The following is a 22,313-nucleotide window of genomic DNA, read 5'->3' on the forward strand; positions in this document are numbered from 1 at the left end:
TGTCACTCTTTTTTAGAATTCTTTTGGCTATTTGGTGCACTTTCCCTTCAATGAATTTAGTAATTGCGTTTTCTAATTCTGTAAAGTAGACTGTTGAAATTTTGATTGGTATTTGCATTAAATCTAGAAATCAGTTTGGATGGGATGTGTTATCTTTTGAATTTGAAGTGAAGTCTGAATTAAAAAAAAAAATGGAAGGGTGAGAGCCCCGAATAGCCAAAAACATTTTGAAAAGGAAGAACAAAGTTTACAGACTCACATTTGTGATTTAAAACCTATTATAAAGCTACAGTAATCTAAGCATCCTGGTTCTGGCACAAGGACAAACATGGACCAATTGAATCACATTGAGAATTTAGAAACAAACCCTCCTATCTATGGCCAGCTGATTTTTGACAAGGGTACCAAGTCCACTCAATTGAGAAAGAATAATCTCTTCAACAAGTAGTGCAGGAAAAACTGGATACACATATACAAAAGAATGAAGGTGGGTATGCCTACCTCATTCTATCTACAAAATCAACTCAAAATGGATCAAACACCTAAATGAAAGAATCAGCACATTAAAACTCCTGAAGAAAACAAAGGGGAACATCTTCAGGACCTTGTGTTAAGCAATGGTTTCTCAGACCTTACACCAAAAGCATATGAAACAAAATTAAATATATGGGACTTGACCAAAATTAAACTTTAGTGCATCAAAGGACTTTATCAAGACAGTAAAAAAACATCCTACAGAACTGGAGAAAGTATTTGTAAATTACATATCTGATAAGGGTTTAATATCCAGCATACATAAAGAAATTCTATACCTTAAACAACCCGATTAGGAAATAGGCAAAAGAGTTGAATAGACTCTTCTCCAAAAAAGATATACAAATGGCCAATAAGCATGTGAAAAGATGTTCAACATCATTAGCCATTAGAGAAGTGCAAATCAAAGCACAGTGAGACACCATTTCACACCCACTAGAATGGCTACTATAAAAAAAAAACAACAATACAGAAAATAACAAGGGTTGGAGAGGATGTGGAGAAATAGAAGCAGTCACTGTTAGTGGGAGGGTAAAATGGTGCAGCTGCTGTGGAAAACAGTTTGATGGCTCCTCACAAGTTAAGTGTAGAATTACCATGTGACCCTGCAATCCCACTTCTAGGTATATATCCAAAATAATTGAAAGCAGGGATTCGAACTGAAATTTTCACCAATAGTCATAGTGGCATTGTACACAACTGCCCAAAGAAGAATGCAACCCAAGTATTCATCAACAGATGAACAGATAAACCAAATGTTGCATATACATGCAATGAAATATTGTCCTGCCATAAAAACATTGAATGATGTTCTTTTTTTAAAAAAAAAAAGATTTATTTATTTATTTCTCTCCCCTCTCCCCCCCTGCCCCCCCTTTCTTTCACGCTGGGGGCTCTCCTTATGGGGCGCACTCCTTGTGCATGGGGCTCCCCTATGCGGGGATACCCCTGTGTGGCATGGCACTCTTTGCGCGCATCAGCACTGCACGTGGGCCAGCTCCACACGGGTCAAGGAGGCCCGGGGTTTGAACCGCGGGCCTCCCATGTGGTAGACGGATGCCTTAACCACTGGGCCAAGTCTGCTTCCCATGAATGATGTTCTGATGCATGGTACAACATGGATCACCCTTGAAGACGTCATGTTCAGTGAAATAATCCCAACACAAAAGGACAAACATTGTATGATCTTACTTATATGAAATAATTAGAAATTGCAAATTCATAGAATACAGCTTACCAGGGGCTAGAGTGGAGGTACTGAGTGGGGTGTTCATGCTTAATTGGTACAGAATTTCTATTTGGCTGATGGAAATGTTTTAGTAATGGATGGTGTTATGTTAGCATAACACTATGGAAGTAACTAACACTACTAAACTGTATATTTGGAAATGGTTAAAATGTGAAATTATAGGTTGCAATATGTTACCAGAATAAAAAATTTTAAAAACATAAAACTATACAACACGAAGAGTGAACAATGAACTATAGCTACCTGTATAATTATAATAATATTTTTTATCAGTTGTGACAAAGATGCCACACTAATGCAAAATATTAATAATAGGGAAAACTTTGTGTGAGGAGGGGGCATACGGGAACCCTGAACTTTCTGCATTAGTTTTCTGTAAACCTACAATTTCTCTAATTAAAAAGATGAGAAAAAACAATCACAGTGGTCATAAAATATTAACGGCTCCCACTTTTTGAGTTCTTTTCTTTTTTAAGATTTTTTTTATTTGTTTCTCTCTCCTTTCCCCCTGTTGTCTGCTCTCTGTGTCCATTTGATGTGTGTTCTGCATCTGCTTGCATTTATCTGGTGGCACTGGGAATCTGTGTCTTTTTTTGTTGCATCATCTTGCTGTGTCAGCTTTCCATGTGTGTGGCGCCACTCCTGGGTGGGCTGAGCTTTTTCACGTGGGGCAGCTCTCCTTACAGAACACACTCCTTGTGCATGGGGCACCCCTACTCAGGGGCACCCCCACGTGGTATGGCACTCCTTGCACGTGGCAGCACTGTGTATAGGCCAGCTTCCCACACGGGTCGGGAGGCCTTGGGGGTCGAACCCTGGCCTCTCCATATGATAGGTGGACGCTCTATCAGTTGATCCATGTCTGCTTCCCACTTATTGAGTTCTTACGGTTTGCTAGGCATTATGCTAAACACATACAATCAGGTATTTTTCACCAGTCCTTATTTTCCCTGATTTAGACAGTTTTAAGGTCATCGGCCCTATTGGGGAGAGAATATGTTGAGAAACGACTATTTAAATTTAACCCTTGTATCTTATCTTGGATGGTATGTTTACCCTTTCAGCTGTAACTGGCAGAGGTGGGAGATGAAGGTTGGAGAAAGGGTGTGGATTCAATTCTGTTCTGTGATTAAAGCCTGGTGAGGCAAATGACTAAATTGGGAGACAAATTCTCACTTCAATTAAAATACTTATAAAGTGCTTACAGAATGAATTACAGAATGAATGTTTTAGAGAAAGCTTTTCTGAGTTTATTTATACCAGTGCCAATGTTTTGTGTGATTTACTGCACAAAAAGGAAACAGGACATGTTAATAAATGTATATAGAAACTATTTATTTGGAGGTTATAATTTAAGATTTACTATTAACTAAAATCAATTTAGGATTTTATAGAACACAGTGACAGTAAATTTACAGTAAATTTCCATTAAGTTTGTCTATATGCCACTGTTATAAAGTTGTAATTGGCTTATCTCTCAGTCCAGATTGCATTAGGTGTGGTCTTGGATCTCCTGAATTCAAGAACAGACTGTCTGCTAAGAACATGCAGAATCATCACTGATTTCAGTGTATGTGTCTTTGTGACCAAAGTGGATGGTTTATCACCATTTAAAGACTGTGGAACACCCATCTACATCATTAGGTTAAATATTAGCAAAGATAGGGACCCACTTTTCTGAAAGTCTGCTATTCATGAAACCTGAAAAGTTACTCATTAACAAACATGAATGATAGATAAATACAGCCACAACCCTGGGTTGCATTTGCTGGTATTGACCTAGAAAGGATGTTATGCTGTTTGTGAAATACCAAAGGAGGCCATTAACCAGTTGGAGTTATTGAGAGAGGGGTTAATATAGTTCTTAATGGATTTTATTAGATTATTTTCCAGAATTTTGAATTTCACAGTCTTCTAAAAATTTTTCCAAGAATGTATGTTAAAAATAACAAACTTTCATCTATTTTTACCATCATTTTACAAAACACTGGGCAAGAAAAGTACATGGCATGTAGTCAACCTAACTAAATAAATGTTCACTGAATAAATTGATGAATGAACAAAAATAAAATTGATAATGACAATTTTAGGATAAAGGAAATTCCCTTAATGGAGTATAATTAGATTTAAGAAAAATTAATGCATTATCTTTAATGTTCCAATTTCCCAGTGGACCAGCAAGCTCTGTATGACCTGCCATAAGCCCAGAGATTGGTTTGAAGAGAACAGTTGTATAAATAGTTAGAAATTAGCTTTGCTCTGGACATCCTGCTTATCCTTCTATCTACCTGCCCACCATGGCTGATTCAGTTCCAGCCATTTACAAAGCACCTACTCTGAGTCAAACACATACTAGCCTGGGATTTGAGGATGCCAGAATGGTTAAGGCACAGTCTAGGCTCTCAAGCAGCATTATCTAGTGCAAGAAATAAATGTGCTCCCCCCTAAAAAAAAAAATAGAATACTTATTACCAGGAATGTAGATAACAGAAAAAAAGTAAAGATTATCTCTGTGATGGACCTGGGTGTTGGGTGTTGGAGAAGGTGGTATTTTAAGATTATTTTAGAGTCTTTTCCAGTTTCTAGTGGCCTCTGATTTGTACAGTATTAATGTGCAGCCCATGCTGCTTTGGGTCATAACTGTGTGACCTTAGGCAATTACTTAACTAACTTATATCTCAGTTCCTCCTCTGTAAATTGAAGATAATATCAATATCTATCTTACAGGGAATTGTGAGAACTAAATAATAAAATATTTGTAATGTGCTTAGTACAATGGCATAGAATAAGTGTTTGATAAAGTGAGCTACCTAATTTTATCATTATTATGACTAAACTTTAGCAAAGTGGGCTAGAGATGGCAAACAGTGGACACTCAGGGTTTTGTTCAACACTGGTAAGCTGAGTGGATAGCCCACCCATCACTGAAACCAAGGTAAGGTTCAACATTTGACTGTTGGAGGTAGTCTTAGGGTGATGGAAGGAACATTGGGTTTGGCCTCAGAGAGCTGACCGCAAACAGTGCCTCTGCCAATAACCAACTGGACATATTGTCTCACTTTCTTCATCAGTAGTAGAGAGGTGCTCAGCCTCTTTAATGTTCTCTGTTATGTTGAACTTCTACATTTTAGTTCTTTGGATTTGAATGTTAACTTGGATTTTTCCTCCATAGGCTCCCAAATAAGTTTTTTATATATGTGCATTTACTTTTCAGTCAACAACAACTTTTTTTTTTTAAGATTTATCTATTTATTCCCCCCCTTCCCCTCCTTCTGCCCTGCTGTTTTTGCTGTCTATGTTGTCTTCTCTTCTCATTTTCTCTCCTCTAGGATTCACCAGGATTTGATCCTGGAGACCTCTGATGGGAAGAGAGGTACCCTGTCAATTGTGCCACCTCAGTTCCTGGTTTCTGCTACACTTCACCTTGACTCTACTCTTGTCTCTCTTTTTGATGCGTCATCATCTTGCTGTGTGACTCACTTGTGCGGGGCACTGGCTCATTGCGCGGGCACTGGCTCAACATGCAGGCACCTGTGCAGGCACTGGCTTGCTGTATGGACATGCTTTCTTTTCTTCTTTTTCACCAGGAGGCCCCAGGGATTGAACCCAGGTCTTCCCATATGGTGGGTGGAAACTCTATCACTTGAGCCACATCCGCTTCCCCATGACAACTTTTAATGTCTCTTGTTTCACTCACAGGCTGAAAATAATCTCTCCTCTGTACTTCCATAGCACTTCATACATAATTTCTTTAGACACTTGAAGTTTCAATCTTGTACTATAGTTATATGTGAGCATATTTTATTTCCCGTACTAGACAATATGGTTGTTTAGGGCAAAAATTTGTTATATAATTTCTCTTTGTATTCCTAGCTCCTAAAGCAGTCATGATTCTTTTTTTGCATGATTGACATATAGCTATTTATATCATAAATGATTAAGAATGAGTCATCATTTAAATACTGAGGGAAAACATTGAGAAAATATTTCTCTCCATAAAATTTGGCATTTGCAACTGTTTTTTTTTGCAAACTGTTTTTCATTCAATATAGATATATGGGAGGGGAAGTGGACTTGGCCCAGTGGTTAGGGCGTCCGTCTACCACATGGGAGGTCCATGGTTCAAACCCCGGGCCTCCTTGACCCGTGTGGAGCTGGCCCATGCGCAGTGCTGATGCGCGTAAGGAGTGCCGTGCCATGCAGGGGTGTCCCCCGCGTAGGGGAGTCCCACGCGCAAGGAGTGCGTCCTGTAAAGAGAGCCACCCGGCACGAAAGAAAGTGCAGCCTGCCCAGGAATGGCGCCGCCCACACTTCCCGTGCCGCTGACGACAACAGAAGCGGACAAAGAAACAAGACGCAGCAAATAGACACAGAGAACAGACAACCAGGGGAGGCAGGGGATTTAAATAAAATAAATCTTTAAAAAAAAAAAAAAAAGATATATAGGTAGATGAATAGATGAATGATTCCATTTTTTTTTTTAAAGATTTATTTATTTATTTAATTCCCCCGCCCCCCCCCCTCCCCCCCCCCCCCCCCCCCCCCGTTGTCTGTTCTTGGTGTCTATTTGCTGTGTCTTGTTTCTTTGTCCGCTTCTGTTGTCGTCAGCGGCACGGGAAGTGTGGGCGGCGCCATTCCTGGGCAGGCTGCTCTTTCTTTTCACGCTGGGCGGCTTTCCTCACGGGTGCACTCGTTGCGCGTGGGGCTCTCACGCGGGGGACACCCTTGCGTGGCACGGCACTCCTTGCGCGCATCAGCACTGCGCATGGGCCAGCTCCACACTGATTCCATTTTTTAAGCATGGAGGCTTTTCTATATTTTTCAACTTTTTACAATGAACGTATATAACTTTTATCAATTAGAAAAAGATGTTGTTTTGGGAAATGAATTTAAAGGTGCTGATAAATTCTTTCTCCATCCCATTCACTACTCCATCTTTCACATTTAAGCTTGAAGTAAATATGAATAAGACCTTTATGCATATGTACATATTTATGCAATGTCATTTTGTCATTTTGTCATTTGCCATTCTTCTTCAGTTTATATTAAGAACTATTTAAAATTGATAATTGAAAATGTATATAAATTGATTTCTTAACTGTGACACCAAAAACAGTAGCAACAAAAGAAAAAATAGATAAACTGGACTCATCAAAGTTAAAAATATGTATGTTTCAAAGGACACCATCAAGAAAGTGAAAAGAAAACTCACAAGAATGAGAGAAAATATTTATAAATCTTATATCTGATAAGGGCTTGTATTAGACTATATAAAGAGCAATTACAACTCAATAATAAAAATTCAAACAATCCAGTTTTAAAGTGAGCATAACATCTGGATAGAAAGTTCTCTAAAAAATATATACTAGGCCTATAGGCACACAAAAAGATGTTCAACATCATTAGTCATCAAGGAAATGCAAATCAAAACCACAATCAGATACCACTCACACACACAGTAGAATGGCTATAATGCTTTGCTGGTGGGAATGTAAAATGCACTTTGGAAAACAGTCCAGCAGTTCCTCAAACAAACATAGAGTTACTATATAATCCAGTAGTTCCACTCCTACCTATCTAACCCAGAGAAATGAAAATGTATGTGCACATGCAAAAGGTTGTACATGAATATTTATAGGCACACTATTTGTAATAGCCAAAAAGTAGAAAGTGGACCCAAAAGTCAATCAACACATGAAAGGATAAATAAAATGTGATATATCCATATAATGGAATATTATTTGGCAACAGTAAGAAATAAAGTACTGATACATTCTGTAATGTGGACAAACCTTGAAAAACTATGCTAAATGAAAGGCACTCACAAAGGACCATATATTGTATGACTCTATTTCTATATGTCCAGAATTGGCAAATCTGTAATTATAGAAAGTAGTTTGCCTAGGGCTGGGCAAGATGAGAGGATTGGGAGATGATGGCTAAGGCATGCAAGATTTATTTTGGGGGGTAACAAAAATGTTCTAAAATTGTGGTAATAGATGCACAACTCTGAATATACTAAAAATCATTGACCTTTATCCCTTAAATGTGTAGATTTTATGGTATGTGAATCATATCTAAACAAAGCTGTTAAAAATAATTACACACCTACAAACTCCGGCACCAAGTATAGGTTTAAAGAGAAGGGACAGGTGAGCCATGTGTAGGCAAGCCATACCTGAGTCCAACTCTGTCACTCCCAGGAGCACAAACTCCAAAGTAGGGCCCACTGGCAAGGCATCAAAATTTAGAGCTATCTACCTTGACCATAGGACCTGGGTGTCTCCAGAGCCCTCAGGAGTCCCACTATTAGGGGTAGTGTCCACTTTGGCAGTCTATGAGATCCTGTTGAGGTGTGTATAAGCGTTACCTCTGGGATGACCTCCTGACTCACTTTGAAGTCTCTAAGCCATATAAACTCATTTACCTTTCCCCTTCTTATTCCAGGTCTTTTTCCAGTTGCATTGCTAGTTGGCATTTAGCAGTACCTGGGAGGCTCATCCCTGGCAGTATGTCCCATGCTGTGGGGAAGGCAATGCATTTATATGCTGAGTTTGGCTTAGAGAGAGGCCACATTTGAGCAACAAAGAGGTTTTTGGGAGGCAACTCTTAGGCACCCCATAACACTAGGCTAAGTTTCAGTTTCAAGAGCAAAGGTTCATATGCCTAGTCATCCATATCAAGGGCCCATCAATGGACCATCCTCCTTCGCCAGTCATTGCCCCTGCACTTGGGGGATTGTTCCTGTTCCGTTAGAGAGCGTGGCAGAGCTCTCCAGGATGGGAATTCAGTATTCTCTTAGTTATTGTGTGAGTCTCCACCCACTGTGACAATGCCCCATAAACATTTGAACACATTTTTATACCTTATATGTATGCCCAGGTGAATGTCCTCCCATGTATCCCCCATCACTGACATCCCCTGCACCAATGATCCTTCTCTGTCCCAGTTATAACCCTTCTGTGATCCAAAGCTTCTTAAAAAATGAAACCAATAAAATAGCCAAATACAATTCATAGGAATATGAAATAATGATAGGTTTAAATATAAGAAATAAAATACATAAAAAATTTAAAAACTAGAGTTTATAGGTATATGTCCAAGAGACTGGAGTCTTTGGGCTGTCCCTGTGCCAGCTGGGGCCTGAGCCTCAGCAGAGGCTCTCTCCAGTTCACTGGACTCATCCAGAACAACTAACAAGGAGGTAAGGACTGACAATCATCATACCAAGGAAATGAGAGAGTCTGCAACTGCAAGCAAAAGAGTCTCATCCATCAGCTCTATGGGATCGAAGCTTCCTCTCAAATAGAGGTGGAGTGGACATCACTATCCCAGAATCCTTGGGACTGGGGAATCAACTATGGACTAGAGTAGACTTACTGGTATTCTACTATGGATTTATTATTATTCTAGCAATGGAAGAAATTACAACATTGATGTAGAGGCAGTGGCCACTGAAGGCTCTGGGGGCAGGGAGAGGGAAAAAGAGGAGTAATACAGGGGCTTTTTCAGGTCTTGGGAATCATCCTGAATGGCATTGCCATGACAGATATAGCCCATTTTATATCTCCCCATAGGGAGATATAAAATGGGAGAGTGTAGGCTATAGTATGAACTGTGGTCCATGCTCAGTGGCAGTGCCCCAGGATGCATTTATCAATTGCAGTGAATGTGCCACACTGATGAGGGATGTTGTTTATGTGGGAGATATGGGGAGTGGGGCATGTGGGAATCCCTATATTTTCTGTGTAACATTTATGTCATCTAAGTATCTTACAAAATAAAATATATATATTATTTAAAAAAATGAATCTGTATTCAAAAAGAAAGAAAATACATATATAAGTTCTAGAATAAAACCATGTTTTCACCCTTCTTGCTGAAATTAAAAGCAAAAAAATTAAAAAGCTTCTTCATTTTCTTGGAAGTCACAGGAATTTTGACCAACCGCCTTTAATTATCAGGTGACAGAAAAAAAGCAGAAATAACAAATTAGTTGACAAAGAACAGTGAGAAATACTGAATGAAAACCCAACAATGCTTATGATATGATCACTCCTTTCTGGTCATATGTCCAATGTTTTATATTCAGAGCTTTCTTTGGTATTAACACTGATGTTGCTTCATATGTTGGCACTGTGCTGCATTGCCCTTTTCTACTTAGTTAACAGTGTTATTTAAAACTGTTGTTCCTAGGCTCTCAGTCCATTTAGAGGATTTCTTTTTGGTTACTTTTTTGAAAATAAATTTCTTTTTTTTTTTTTTAAAGATTTATTTATTTATTTAATTACCCCCCCTCCCCCAGTTGTCCGTTCTCTGTGTCTATTTGCTGTGTCTTGTTTCTTTGTCCGCCTCTGTTGTCATCAGCGGCACAGGAAGTGTGGGCGGCGCCATTCCTGGGCAGGCTGCACTTTTCTTTCACGCTGGGCAGCTCTCCTTACAGGTGCACTCCTTGTGCGTGGGGCTCCCCTACACGGGGGACACCCCTGTGTGGCGCGGCACTCCTTGCGTGCATCAGCACTGCGCATGGGCCAGCTCCACACGGGTCAAGGAGGCCCAGGGTTTGAACCGCTGACCTCCCATGTGGTAGACGGACGCCCTAACCACTGGGCCAAGTCCGTTTCCCGAAAATAAATTTCTTAGAACAGTTTTAGGTTTATAAAAAAATCATGCAGCAAGACCCCACTCTCGGTACCAATATTTATATTAGTCTGCCAAAGCGCTGCTGATGCAAAGTACCAGAAATCTGTTGGCTTTAGAAAGCATATTTATTTGGGGTAAAACCTTAGTTACAAGGCTGTAAAAAGTCCAACTCAAGGTTGCTTTCTCATCAAAGTCAGTTGTCATGTGTTGAAGCAAGATGGTCGTGAGTCTCTGGCTGGTCTCTTCCTTCCCCTCTGGGCTTTCTCTTTTCTTGAGGCTTCCCTTCTTCCCAATTTCAGCTGTAGGCTGGCACAGGGCTTATCTCTCAGGGCTTCCTATAGTAGTCTCTTCCAAGGTCAGTTTTTAGCTATTGGGCAGAATGGTTCATCTCTCCCCAGGGCTGTAGCTGTTTGAGCTTTCTCTTTTCTGTCACACAGGATGAAAATTGAGAGCTCTCTCTTCCATGTGTCTTCTTGTATATCTGTCTCTGTGCATGTCCATTTATATCAGACCCAGCAAGAGGTGGGAACTCAACCTGAGTCACACCTGCTGACATAGTCAAATAAAAAAAACCCTAACTCAATCTTAATAGGCAATCTAATCCAAGACACCCCAGATGAATTTAATGCAATCAAAGGGTGTTGCACCCAGAGGAATAGATTAGTTTACATACAAAATATTTTTCTTTTCTGAGATTCATAAAATAATCTCAAACTGCCACAGTCCTCACCTGCTATTTCTTTTTTCCAGTGTCCAACAAACACCCATTCCTGGACAGCAATCTTCTCTACCAGTTCAGAATGAACTTCCGTCGGAGGCGGAGACTGATGGAGCTGCTCAATGAAAAGTCCCCCTCCTCCCAGGAAACTCATGACAGTCCTTTCTGCTTGAGGAAACAGAGCCACGACAATCGGAAATCTACCAGTTTTATGTCAGGTATGTCAGTTCTTTTGTTTGACCACATTTACCTTTTGAAAAATAATATGGTAATAACTCACCTTTGTGAAATCTGTTCTCCAGCAAATTTCCTTTATTCCTAAACAAGAAGTTTACCAAAAAATCAAATTGTCCCTGGGCAACCAACTTAGATGCCATGAAACCTGTTTTTCAAAATTATAAACTTGAATCATAGAAGAATTTTCAAGCTTTCACTCAGAGCTTATTTACTTTTCATTGGCAAACAATTCATATGTATCATTAAATATCCAGTTTTCTAAATCAAAACTTTGAAAAGTTATATATATGTATATATATATATATTTCATGAATAAAAGATTTCTGTGGCCATATGTACTACACTGACAATAGCTAAAAGACAAATGATTATCAGCCCAACAAGGGGGTGATAAAGAACAAAGAGAAATTATGAAAATCAGACAGGAGTGTTCATAAAACACAGCAGCTGGATACTTCATGTGAGGCCAAACTGTCACATATTTGTAATTAGTCCTGACAGAAATGATGGTGACTGATGTTCACAAAGATAACCTCACTCACCCAGAACTTGAAGCAAGTGCCATTCTGTTTAAGAGAGTGAGATGCTTAAAAGGATGCCTTCAACTCTTTTGGAAACTTGGCCTTGCCTCAAGGAACTGGTTGGACTCAACTGTGGAAGTTCTGGGCTTAACCTGAAACCCAGAGCAAAATGAAAGCAGTGTAGTGTCTTGGTTATAAATAAGAGGTGACAATATATTTACAACTGTATATATTGAGATAATACATTTACAAGTGTATGTAAATGTATAATATATATAAAACTATATATATTAGAAAGAGGGACTTTTATTATCCCCATTTTATGGGTGGAGAAACTGAGGCACAGAGCAATCGAGTGACTTACCCAAGCTAGAAAATGGCAGTCATAGCTGGGTCTTCAACCAGGTCTGGCCTACTGCTGTGCTTATGATATGCTGCCTCCTCCCCAATCCCCCCATCTCAAGTTCCTCAGACACAGCCAGGCTGGAGAAGAAAAGCAACCAAGAGCTGATCTGGGAAAGTAACTCTCTGGCCCACTGATGAATGCTGCGCTGAGTGTCAGGAGCTGAAGTCTGCACTCTGCAGTCAACACGGTCAGGCCTCAGAGGCCACAGCAGTTGTGTGTCTCCCTAAGATTGCAGTCTTTCGCAAATGCAGAATAACTATTCACTTTCTCACTAGTAAAAACTTTCCCTGTTTTAATTGGGTCCAGTAGTCCTGAACAAGTGATAAGGAGGAGGTGGAGGATCTAGTGACCATGGTAATCATAAAAAGCCAGCGTTTCCTGCTTGCTTCCCACGTGCTGGACACTGGGTGGAGTGCTTTTTTCATTTGATCACACACCTTTCTCTATTTCCCCGTTGAGAACTGGCCCACTCCTTGGCAGACAGAACCACCTCAGATAATTGAAGATACTGCTTCACATGCACCTTCAAAGCCTGAATATGTACCTTGCATTTTACGCTCCTTTTTCCAAGGCTCTGGGTGATCGAGGGTTTCATCTTAAATCAGGAGGCATTTGTTATCATTGTTACTTCATTAAGTGTATAGCCAGCACTTAATTAACATCCTAGCAGAGAGTGCTCAGTGCGGCTTGGTCGTCCTTAAAATAATACATTTTGTGGCCCAGTACTTTCACATGCATTGTCTCACCCGCTCCTGCCACCAATCCTGTGCGACAGCAGTTTTCCCTCCTTACAGATGGGGAAAGTGAGGCTCAGAGAACTGATAGACTGGTTCCAGTTGTGCTGTTAGTAGGTGCTGAGCTGCCACGCAAATCCTGGCTTTTCTGACCCCAAGGCCAGAGTGCTTTTACTTGGCTAGAGTGACTCGCTTTGATGTACCTTGCCGCTGAAAGCACGTGTGCTCTCGGGAACCGGGCACCCTCCTCCGTGACCGTGTGTGGTTTCTGGCCCTCACAGTCAGCCCCAGCAAGGAGATCAAGATCGTGTCTGCGGTGAGGAGGAGCAGCATGAGCAGCTGTGGCAGCAGCGGCTACTTCAGCAGCAGCCCCACGCTCAGCAGCAGCCCCCCTGTGCTCTGCAACCCCAAGTCCGGTAAGTGGATGAAAGGCCAATACACTCCTGACTGACGGTGGCGTGCGTGGGCAGATGCACACGTTGAGTTCCCTAGGAAGCAGATCCTGAAATGGAAACAGATGTGCAGGAAATTTATTAGCACTTTCTTGGGATGAACTATGAAATAAGGGAAGCGAGCAGAAATGGAGAGAGAGTAATTGGGCTGCAATGTACCTCTAAAAGGCTACCGCCCACCTCATGGGGACCTCTGAAGTAGGGATGGCTCTTCAGAGTTGCCATCAGTTGGGATGAGGGGAGTCTGCCTTTATACCCCCAGACTGACCAGCCGCTGGCTGTGGGCTGCCCCTGAGAAGAGGGCTTGCCCCAAAGACAGCACCCCAGCAGCTGGTCCTGAAGGGCCATGGGGGCAGCACATCAGTGCCCATGACAGCAGAGAAAATAGTGTTTCCCCTGGAGAAGCATGGATTTAGACAACCTAAACACTCCCTGGTCTTGACCTTTGGTGTTGTATACTTTCAGAATCTGCTTATAAACTTCCATGACCTTCATATCCCAAGGAAAATAAAAATCTACACGCAGGCTAGTGGGGAAATTGTATTCCTTGACCCAATCAGTTCTTCAACATCACAGGAATCTGTAATCCACCTTTTCACCCTGCCTTACCCACTTCTTGTCTTCATTGTTCTCCTTCCCTGGATTAGATTGTGTGGCCCATCATTAAAATTAATCATTGTTTTGAAAACACTCAGCTCACTTGTCCCTGCCCCTTTCCTTAATCTTACTTAGCAAAACCTAGAACCTGGGTGAAATCAACTCTTCTCCTACTCCCTCTGAACCCATACAATTGAACCTACATAGAGAAGCACACCCACCACACCCACTGGTCTCACTTTCATGACTATGAACCTCAACTAGGCCATTTGTGTGCCTGGCAGCACTACTACATTTTCCCTGTCCTTTCACTCTCCTGTTCTCCTAGGTGACCATTTCATTCCTTCTCCATTTTTCTCACTTCTCTTCCTCTCCCTTCCTATCTCTCAGCTAAGATCCTCCTTCCTATTTAACTGAGAAAATAGGGGTAACCTAAAGAGAGCATCCACAAACTCTCCCCACCCATATCTATAGTTCTTCCAGAACATGTATACTCATAGTCTATACTTTCCCTTCTTACTGTAGATGAACCATCCAGGCCCTGCCTAAGAACTTTAGATCCTTCTGATTATCTTTCTCTTGAATCAGTTTTTCCTTTTACCTGGATCATTCCCATCAGCATACAAGCATAGAGTAATATTTCCATCCTTAAATACCCTTCCCTCAAGGTCTACCTTTCTATGCAGCTACCATGGTTTTTATATTCCCTTTCTTCAAAAATTCCTTGATAGAAATGTTGTCCTGAAGGAAATGCTGCCAATGACTTCCACAAAGCTAAATCCTGTGATCAATTTTTAGTCTCCATTTTACTTGACCAACGAGCAATTGATCACTCCTTTCTTCTTGATTTGGCTTCCAAGACACCTGTGTAATGAATTACCACAAATTTAACAGCCTGAAACAATAAATATTGTCTCACAGTTTCTGTGAGTAAGGAGTCCAGGCCTGGTGCAGCTGGATCCTCTGCTCAGGGTGCCACCAGGCTGCAGTGAGGGCTGTGTCCCTAGGGGCCTCAACTAGGGGAGTCTCTGTGGCTTCCAAGCTCCTTCAAGTCGCTGGGAGTATTCCTTTCCCTGCAGCTGCAGCATTCATAGCAGCGAGCTTCTGCAGAGCCAGTGCTGGAGAGAGAGGGTCTCTGCTGCTTTGAGTCTCTGATCACTAGACCTTCTTTTAAAGGGCTCACCTGGTTAGGTAAGACCCAGCCAGCCTCCTTTACAACTAACGTAGAGTCAACTGATTTGAGCCTTCATTACTTCTGCGAAATGATCTTTGCCATGTAGTGTAACCTAGTCAAGGGAGTGAATGCCTCATAACCTCTGCCATTTTTTATTAGCTAGAAGTCCTTGTCTACCCTCAGGGAAGGGATTATATGGAGGCATGCTTCACTGAAGTCAACTTAGAATTCTGCCTGCCACACCACTCTCTTCTGGTCTTCTCTTACCTTGTGGTTGCTCCTTCTCAATCTCCTTTGTTGTTTCCTTTTTATCTTTCTGTCATATAATTGGTGGCATTCCATCCCCACCCCTGTTAAATCCTTAATCCTTTTCCTTTCTACTCTTATGACCTAAGTGATCTCATCTAATGTTGATAACTTAAATTCCATCAATAACCCCAGCATCTCTCTCTGGCTTAGATCTCTACTCCAGACATGGTTACCAAGAGTGTTCTGAACCTCTCTACTTGAGTGGCAAATGGACGCTTCTAACATTTCTAAACCCAAACCCCATATCTCTCAACCTTCCCCTCCTTCAGCCTTCTCTATCTTAGTTAAAGGCAAATCCGTTCTTCTTGTTGACCATGTCATAAAAAACATAGTGTCATCGGGAAGTGGCTGTGGCTCAATCAGTTGGACTCCTGTCTACCATATGGGGGGCCCTTGGTTCGCATCCTGGGGCCTCCTTGTGAAGGCAGGCTCGCCCGCACACCGCAGAGTGCTGCCCATTCACAAGTGCTACGGAGTGCTGCCCGGCCCGCAAGCACCGCAGAGTGCCAACTCAGCAAGGTGACGTAGCAACAACAACAAAAAAGGGAGACAAGCGAAAATGCAGAAGAACGTGCAGCAAATGGACACAGAGAGCAGACAGCAAGCAAGCCGCAAGGGGAGAGCAATAAATTAAAAAGCAAAAACAAAACCCATAGAGTCATCTATGTTCTCTTTTTGAGCTTTCTGAAAGCAAAGGTAGTAAATCCAGCCACTGTGCCCTCAGGAAGAAGCACCTTACCACCTTTAACCAAAGAGAGGGTGCTTACTAAGCCAGGAAGGACATATATATAACCTGTAGGCACAGCCCCGACTGCCTGGGAGATCATCCAGGACTGGCCTTTGACTGCTAAATACCACCAAGAAAGGGAGTTAGAGGTAGAGGCTGGTACTTCACCAGGTGAGGCCCCTCGTCCGGGCCCCATCAGTTTCTTTATAGCTGAAGTCTATATAACTAGGTTAGGATACTCTCTGTCTTCTCACTCACTAGCTTCTCTCAACAGCCATGGTGGTCCCTTCTCCTGTTCTTAGTGAGCACAAGGTGGATGGTGAAGTCCATCATTAGTAGACCTTAAGGCAGAAGGAAAATCTGGGATTGGCAGTTCTCTTTACCATCGTGGTGGGCAGTAGCAGTGAACTGTTGAGAAGAGGTGTCCTGGGAGGACAAGGCAGCAGTGTCTCCTGGTGCTTCTGAGTGCTGGCTTCTGCTTACACGGACAGCTTAGCCAGTGAGGGACCCTGTCACACAGGGTGAGAGTGTGGGTGCTGGCGTCAAACGTCCGGGTTGAATCTGGCTTCTCCTACCCTTTAGCTCTGGTACCTTGGATACCTTATTTATCTTTTCTAAGCTTCTCTTTTCTGGCTTATAAAATAGGGATGGTGAGAAGGACCTAATTCACTGGTTCTTGTGAGGATTAAGTAAGATAACATTTACATCATTTAGCATAGTGCCTAGCATAAGTTGAATGTTCACAAAGTTTACTAGTATTATTTCTCAGGGCAAAAGGCAGTGTGAACATGCAATCCTGGGTATTTATAAGGAAACACATGAAACCTGGATGTGTAGGGTGTTGGCAGTATATTGGGAGGTGGATAGGCAGAGTTTTGTGGGATCCGCTCTTGAAATGTGGCTGTCAGAGCACTAGGGTCAGGTTTTCTCTTAACTTTGATGTGGACAAATGCATATCAGGACTTAAAGAATTGTGAGACTAAGAAAACATGGCCTTTTTCTTTATGGAAAAATTTCAACCCACTTTTTACCTCCACCCCTGGCACAGTTGCTCCCCTTTACCCTGCTCCATTTCATCTTTTTTCCATAGCTCCCTAAGTTAGGGTTAGGGTTATTTAGGTTTGCTCTTCTGATCTGTCTCCATTTAGTTAGAGTGTAAGCTCTGTGAGGCAGGGATCTTTGCCAGCCTTGTTCATGGATGGCTACATAAGCAGTGTTCAGTAAATATCTGCTGAATTAATGAGGACGAACTTGAAAGTGTTTATTCCTTGACATTGTGTCTGTCTCACAGTGTTAAAAAGACCTGTCACTTCTGAGGAACTCCTGACTCCCGGGGCTCCGTATGCAAGGAAGACATTCACGGTAAGTCCTTAACGTTTCTTTTCTAGCGTTGTAAATCTTCCTTTCTCCTTTCTCTTTTCTCCTGTCTCCTTTTCCCTTCCCTTCCTTTCTTAGCATAAATGTAATTGTAGGCTTTCTTGACCATTAGGCACTAAAATCTGAATTGCACTCATTAAATACTACCATTTCACATGATTTATTATTACTATTATTTTTTTTAGGAGGTAGCAGGGATTGAACCCAGGCCCTCATACATGGGAAGCAGGCACTCAACCACTGAGCTACATCTGCTCCCCCATGAGAATTTTTTTTAACAAATCAATTTTATTGATACACATTAATGTAGCATAAATCAATCTAAGAGAGTTGGTTTTTTCATTAGTTTTGCTTATTTTTAGGAAGTTCCAGGGATCAAACCCAGGACCTCTTATGTGGGAAGCAGGAGCTCAACCACTTGAGCTACATCTGCTCCACTGATTTATTATTAATACAGCATTTCAAATTCCCTTTGATGTGCCCTTTTATAAAAGATTTCCATTATGCACTTATGCTCATGTAATTAAAGATTTTAATGCAAATGTTATGATTCCTTCTGTTTTAATTCTAAAAAATAATTTATGCTATTAAGAGGTGTTAAAGTAGAGAAAGTCAATAAGAATAAACTGTCCCAACATAAAGAATGGTGCTTCTACCCATGCAGGTGTGTCTTGGGTTACAAGGACCTGATTTATCAGCCCTGAGCACCTGTGAGCAGCTCCTGGCTACCTGCACATTCTTGGAAGCGTCTCTACCTTCCTGGTGACTCCCAGGCACCACGTCGTTTTTCTTAAAACAGAATCTGAGTGGCTCTGATTGATATTATTCACCTGTCCCCCACCCCCCTTCCCCTGGGCTCTTTCTCTCCATTACCTGACACCTACACCAAATCCTCTTTAAAACTCTTCTCTTTCCTTCAGTCCTAACTTTGTCCCTCAGAAATACTGTCTTTCCACCCTCGTTCACGCTGCTAACAGTGGCAGCCACTGCATGTCCCTAGCTCTGAGGAATCCAAGCCCTCAGTTTCAGCCCTGGGAGGCTCTTCCTTGCCCACCTGTAGCCCCTCCTCACTGCTACATTTGCTTTCTTGGATTTGAAGGTCAAAACCCAACTGGAGTCATAGTGGGTCTATATGAGAAAGACGCTGGAAAAAATGTCTTCATCAGGAAGAAAGGAAAGCTGTACATTTGGAAGTGAAATTAGGCATAACCAATAACAACAAACCCTAAATAAAGTCAGTGCGGTAACTATAAATCCTCTTGAGAATTTCCACAAAAATTTCCATTTGCTTCCTCCCTTTTCCTCAGTCACCAGCATTCAAGAGACAATTGATTGTATTTTTTTAAGTATTGCTAGTAATTGATTTTGAATGTGTTTTCATCTGTATTTCAGTCGGGGCGTGGGTTAAAGGTGCATCTGGGAGCTGTCCAGGGAACAAAACTACTAAATGTAATGATGATTCTATAGGGAAAATGCATGCTCCAATTCCAAACAACTTTTGAATCAGAGTCTATTTGTAAATCGTGAACTTTGTGTACTTTTTTGAGTTACCTTCTCTGTAGAGAAATTGTATTTCAAGATAGCCAAGAGTCTTCATATTTCCTACTATTAGTAATTTAAATTGTTACTTTAGACCTCAATGATGTAACGAGATCATTAAGAAGGTAACATTTGGATCCAGGGGCAAAGAACAAGCTTGGAGTAGAAATTGGATCTGGAAAGAAATCTCAACCATGTTTTTAAGATCTTCTAAACCTCCCATTCTAGCCTGATATTAAATTGTATAGCAGCCTAAGGAGGTGGCAAGCACCAGTTATTTATTGAGTAGTGCCCTCAAAGAAGGAATGTCTTTCTGCCAAACAGGTGTACATTTTTTCACCACATTGCCCGCAGAGATATGCACACATGTATTTGTGATAGAAGCAGAGAGTTCGGTTCCTCTGATGAGGTAGAGATGAAATGGAGGAAAGATAGGTCATGGCACCTATTTAATCCTTGGCTGGTTTTCTCGATCTTAAAAGGACAGGCAAGCTGCCAGGCCCTTTGCTGATTCCTGCTTGTGGTTTTCCTCTCTAGATTGTTGGAGATGCTGTTGGCTGGGGCTTTGTGGTGCGAGGGAGTAAGCCATGCCACATCCAGGCGGTGGACCCCAGTGGCCCCGCAGCTGCTGCCGGAATGAAGGTACTAATGCTTCTTTCATCTTGGGTATTTCAGGCTGAAACTGACATGATTCTTTTTCTTTTTTAAAATAATTTATTTATTCTTAAAATTGTGGCAAAATATATATGACATAAAAATCATTTTAACCATTTTAAGTGGGCAATTCTTGGATCTTAAGTATACTGCCAGTACTGTATAACTTTCACCACTATATTTCCAGATTATTTTCAACATCTCAAACCTGAACTCTTATTCATTGAGCAATAACTTCCCATTACCCTATTGGACATGATTCTTACTTGGGTTCTAAACCCTCTTATTTTGTGTTCTTTTCCACTTTTACCTTCTTTTAAAAAATTCTCTTCTGCCAAATTCCTCTGGGTCTTCTCTCTCTTCTAACAGCAGTGTCTAAATAACCTCTAGCCTTGCTTTATTGTTTGGTGCCATCTGTACTTTCTCCTCCTAAGTGTCTTGGTCCCATTTTTTCAAGTTTCCTTTTCCTTTTCTGAATGGAGTTGAAATGAAGCCAAGAGCATATGCTGTAGCCACCAGGAGAGCAAGTTTTCCTCCCTTTCTGGCTGTGCCTCTTTTGTCTCCCAAGCCTCTCGATTTTTCACCATTCCCCCCCCGCCACCTTAAAATACTGAGTTATTGGGACAACGGGAGGAATTAGAATATGGTCTGTATGCTTTATATCAATGTAAAATTTCTTGAATTTGCTTTCTTAGTGAATGTCCTTGTTCTCACTGTTAAGTATTAGAGGAGCATGATGCATGCAAACTACTCTTTTTTTTAAAAAACATTTTATTATTGTCTTTTTTTTAAAGATACATAGATCACACAAAATGTTACATTAAAAAATATGAGGTTCTCATATACCCTACTCCCCACACCCCCCTTCCTCCCACCTTGACAACTTCTTTCATTAGTGTGGTACATTCACTGCATTTGATGAGTACAATTTTGGAGCATTGCCACACAGCATGGATTATAGTTTATGTTGTAGTTTTCACTCTCTCTCAGTCCATTCAGTGGGTTATGGCAGGATGTATAAGTTCCTGCATCTGTCCCTGCAGTATCATTCAGGACAATACCAAGTCTCAATGATATAATTTCTTCCTTGTTAGCTGACCTGGGTAAATCCAATGAACTGGAAAGTAGGTGTGCAACCTACTATTAAATGTTTAGGGAGAGATGGAAGGGAGGCAGAGAAGGAGAGAGGGAGGGAGGGAGGGAGGAAGGGAAGGAGGCTACAAAAACACTAAAAGTTTGTAAATCTGGGTATTTGGATGAGGGAGTCCATTGGAGTTCTATTAATGTTTTTGTATTATTTTTAAACTTCCCTATAACTGAAGTGATTTCAAAATTTAAAAGTTTAAAAAACACTGCTTTGAGGGGGTTCTGTTTTTTTTTTGGTTTTGTTTTTGTTTCTGCTTAAATCTTGTATAATAACTCTGCTATTTCTGTTCTATGCAAAGTATATTTCCTTGAGGATCATACAGCTGATGGAATATACTAGAACGTAAGAAACAGCAAATAGTGAGAAAAAGGGAGGAAAAGGTTGTGAAATACGGAAGAAGATCTGGATTGACATTTTGATTCTGCTGGTTACTAGCTCTCTGTCTTTGAACAAGTTCTGTAACATTCTGTCCCATCAAACCTTTTCCCCGAGCGGTAAACCAGCACAGCATGGATGGAGCTCTACCACTCTAACTTCCATCCCCACCCTCTTGCATTGGTGTACATACTGAGAAAGAAAGGTGGGCAGAGGAGAACTGCTCAAGCAGCAGGGAGCACAGATTACCACTCATCTGGGCAATCAGCTCTGGTGTGGTTAGGGACTGGCCCTGCCCTGATTTGGCAGAGCTTTGAACATCTTGTTCTTGGGACTGTACAGGCTGGCCAGGTCCTGTGTCCTGGAGAAGATAGAGAAGGCTTGTTCACTGAGGTGGTCCAGTTAGAGGCCTTTCCTACAGGCCTGTGGTGCAGTGGGCGTAGCACCAAAGAAACCCAGAGCAGGAAAGCTGGCCGGGAGCAGAAAGAGCAAACATTTATGTTCGTGCAGAGGCTGGATTTTTCATTTTCTAATGGAACTCTTGACTGCAGGAAGGATTTTCTATTTTATCTCCACAGTGAACTACCTAGTATAAATTATTTTTGGCAGAGTGCCTCAGTTCAGAGCATGCCGTCTCTCACTTTGACTTGTATCTCATGCTTTGACTTAAAGTATGTTTCCTTCAGGAAAAAGTAATGGATTTACACTGCAGCTAAAGAGGTCATTTTGCTAAGCCAGGTGTACAGTGAATTTAATTGATTGCAGTCCATCTTATATTGATTTGCCATGCATAAATCAACTTGAGGCATTGTCAGTGGATTAATTAACCCTTTAATGTATGTACCCTGAGAGATGGGTTCCCTAATATTTTTTTTCAACTTCATCAGCTAATACTTAATATATTTCATATTCTTAGTTTC

At 41.3% G+C, this 22,313-nt stretch overlaps 1 protein-coding gene across 1 annotated transcript in view; it reads left to right on the forward strand.

Annotated features, from left to right (window-relative positions):
* DEPTOR (DEP domain containing MTOR interacting protein) overlaps positions 1-22,313 on the forward strand; it is a 159,108-nt gene that overhangs the window by 104,352 nt on the left and 32,443 nt on the right. Inside the window, exons 5-8 of the mRNA XM_004480741.4 lie at positions 11,177-11,362; positions 13,324-13,458; positions 17,593-17,663; positions 19,755-19,859. Coding sequence (XP_004480798.2) covers positions 11,177-11,362; positions 13,324-13,458; positions 17,593-17,663; positions 19,755-19,859 — 497 coding nt within the window. The remainder of the gene's footprint in view (positions 1-11,176; positions 11,363-13,323; positions 13,459-17,592; positions 17,664-19,754; positions 19,860-22,313) is intronic.

This window comes from Dasypus novemcinctus, chromosome 14 (genome assembly GCF_030445035.2).
Source record: "Dasypus novemcinctus isolate mDasNov1 chromosome 14, mDasNov1.1.hap2, whole genome shotgun sequence".
In the NCBI taxonomy this organism is placed as follows: domain Eukaryota; kingdom Metazoa; phylum Chordata; class Mammalia; order Cingulata; family Dasypodidae; genus Dasypus; species Dasypus novemcinctus.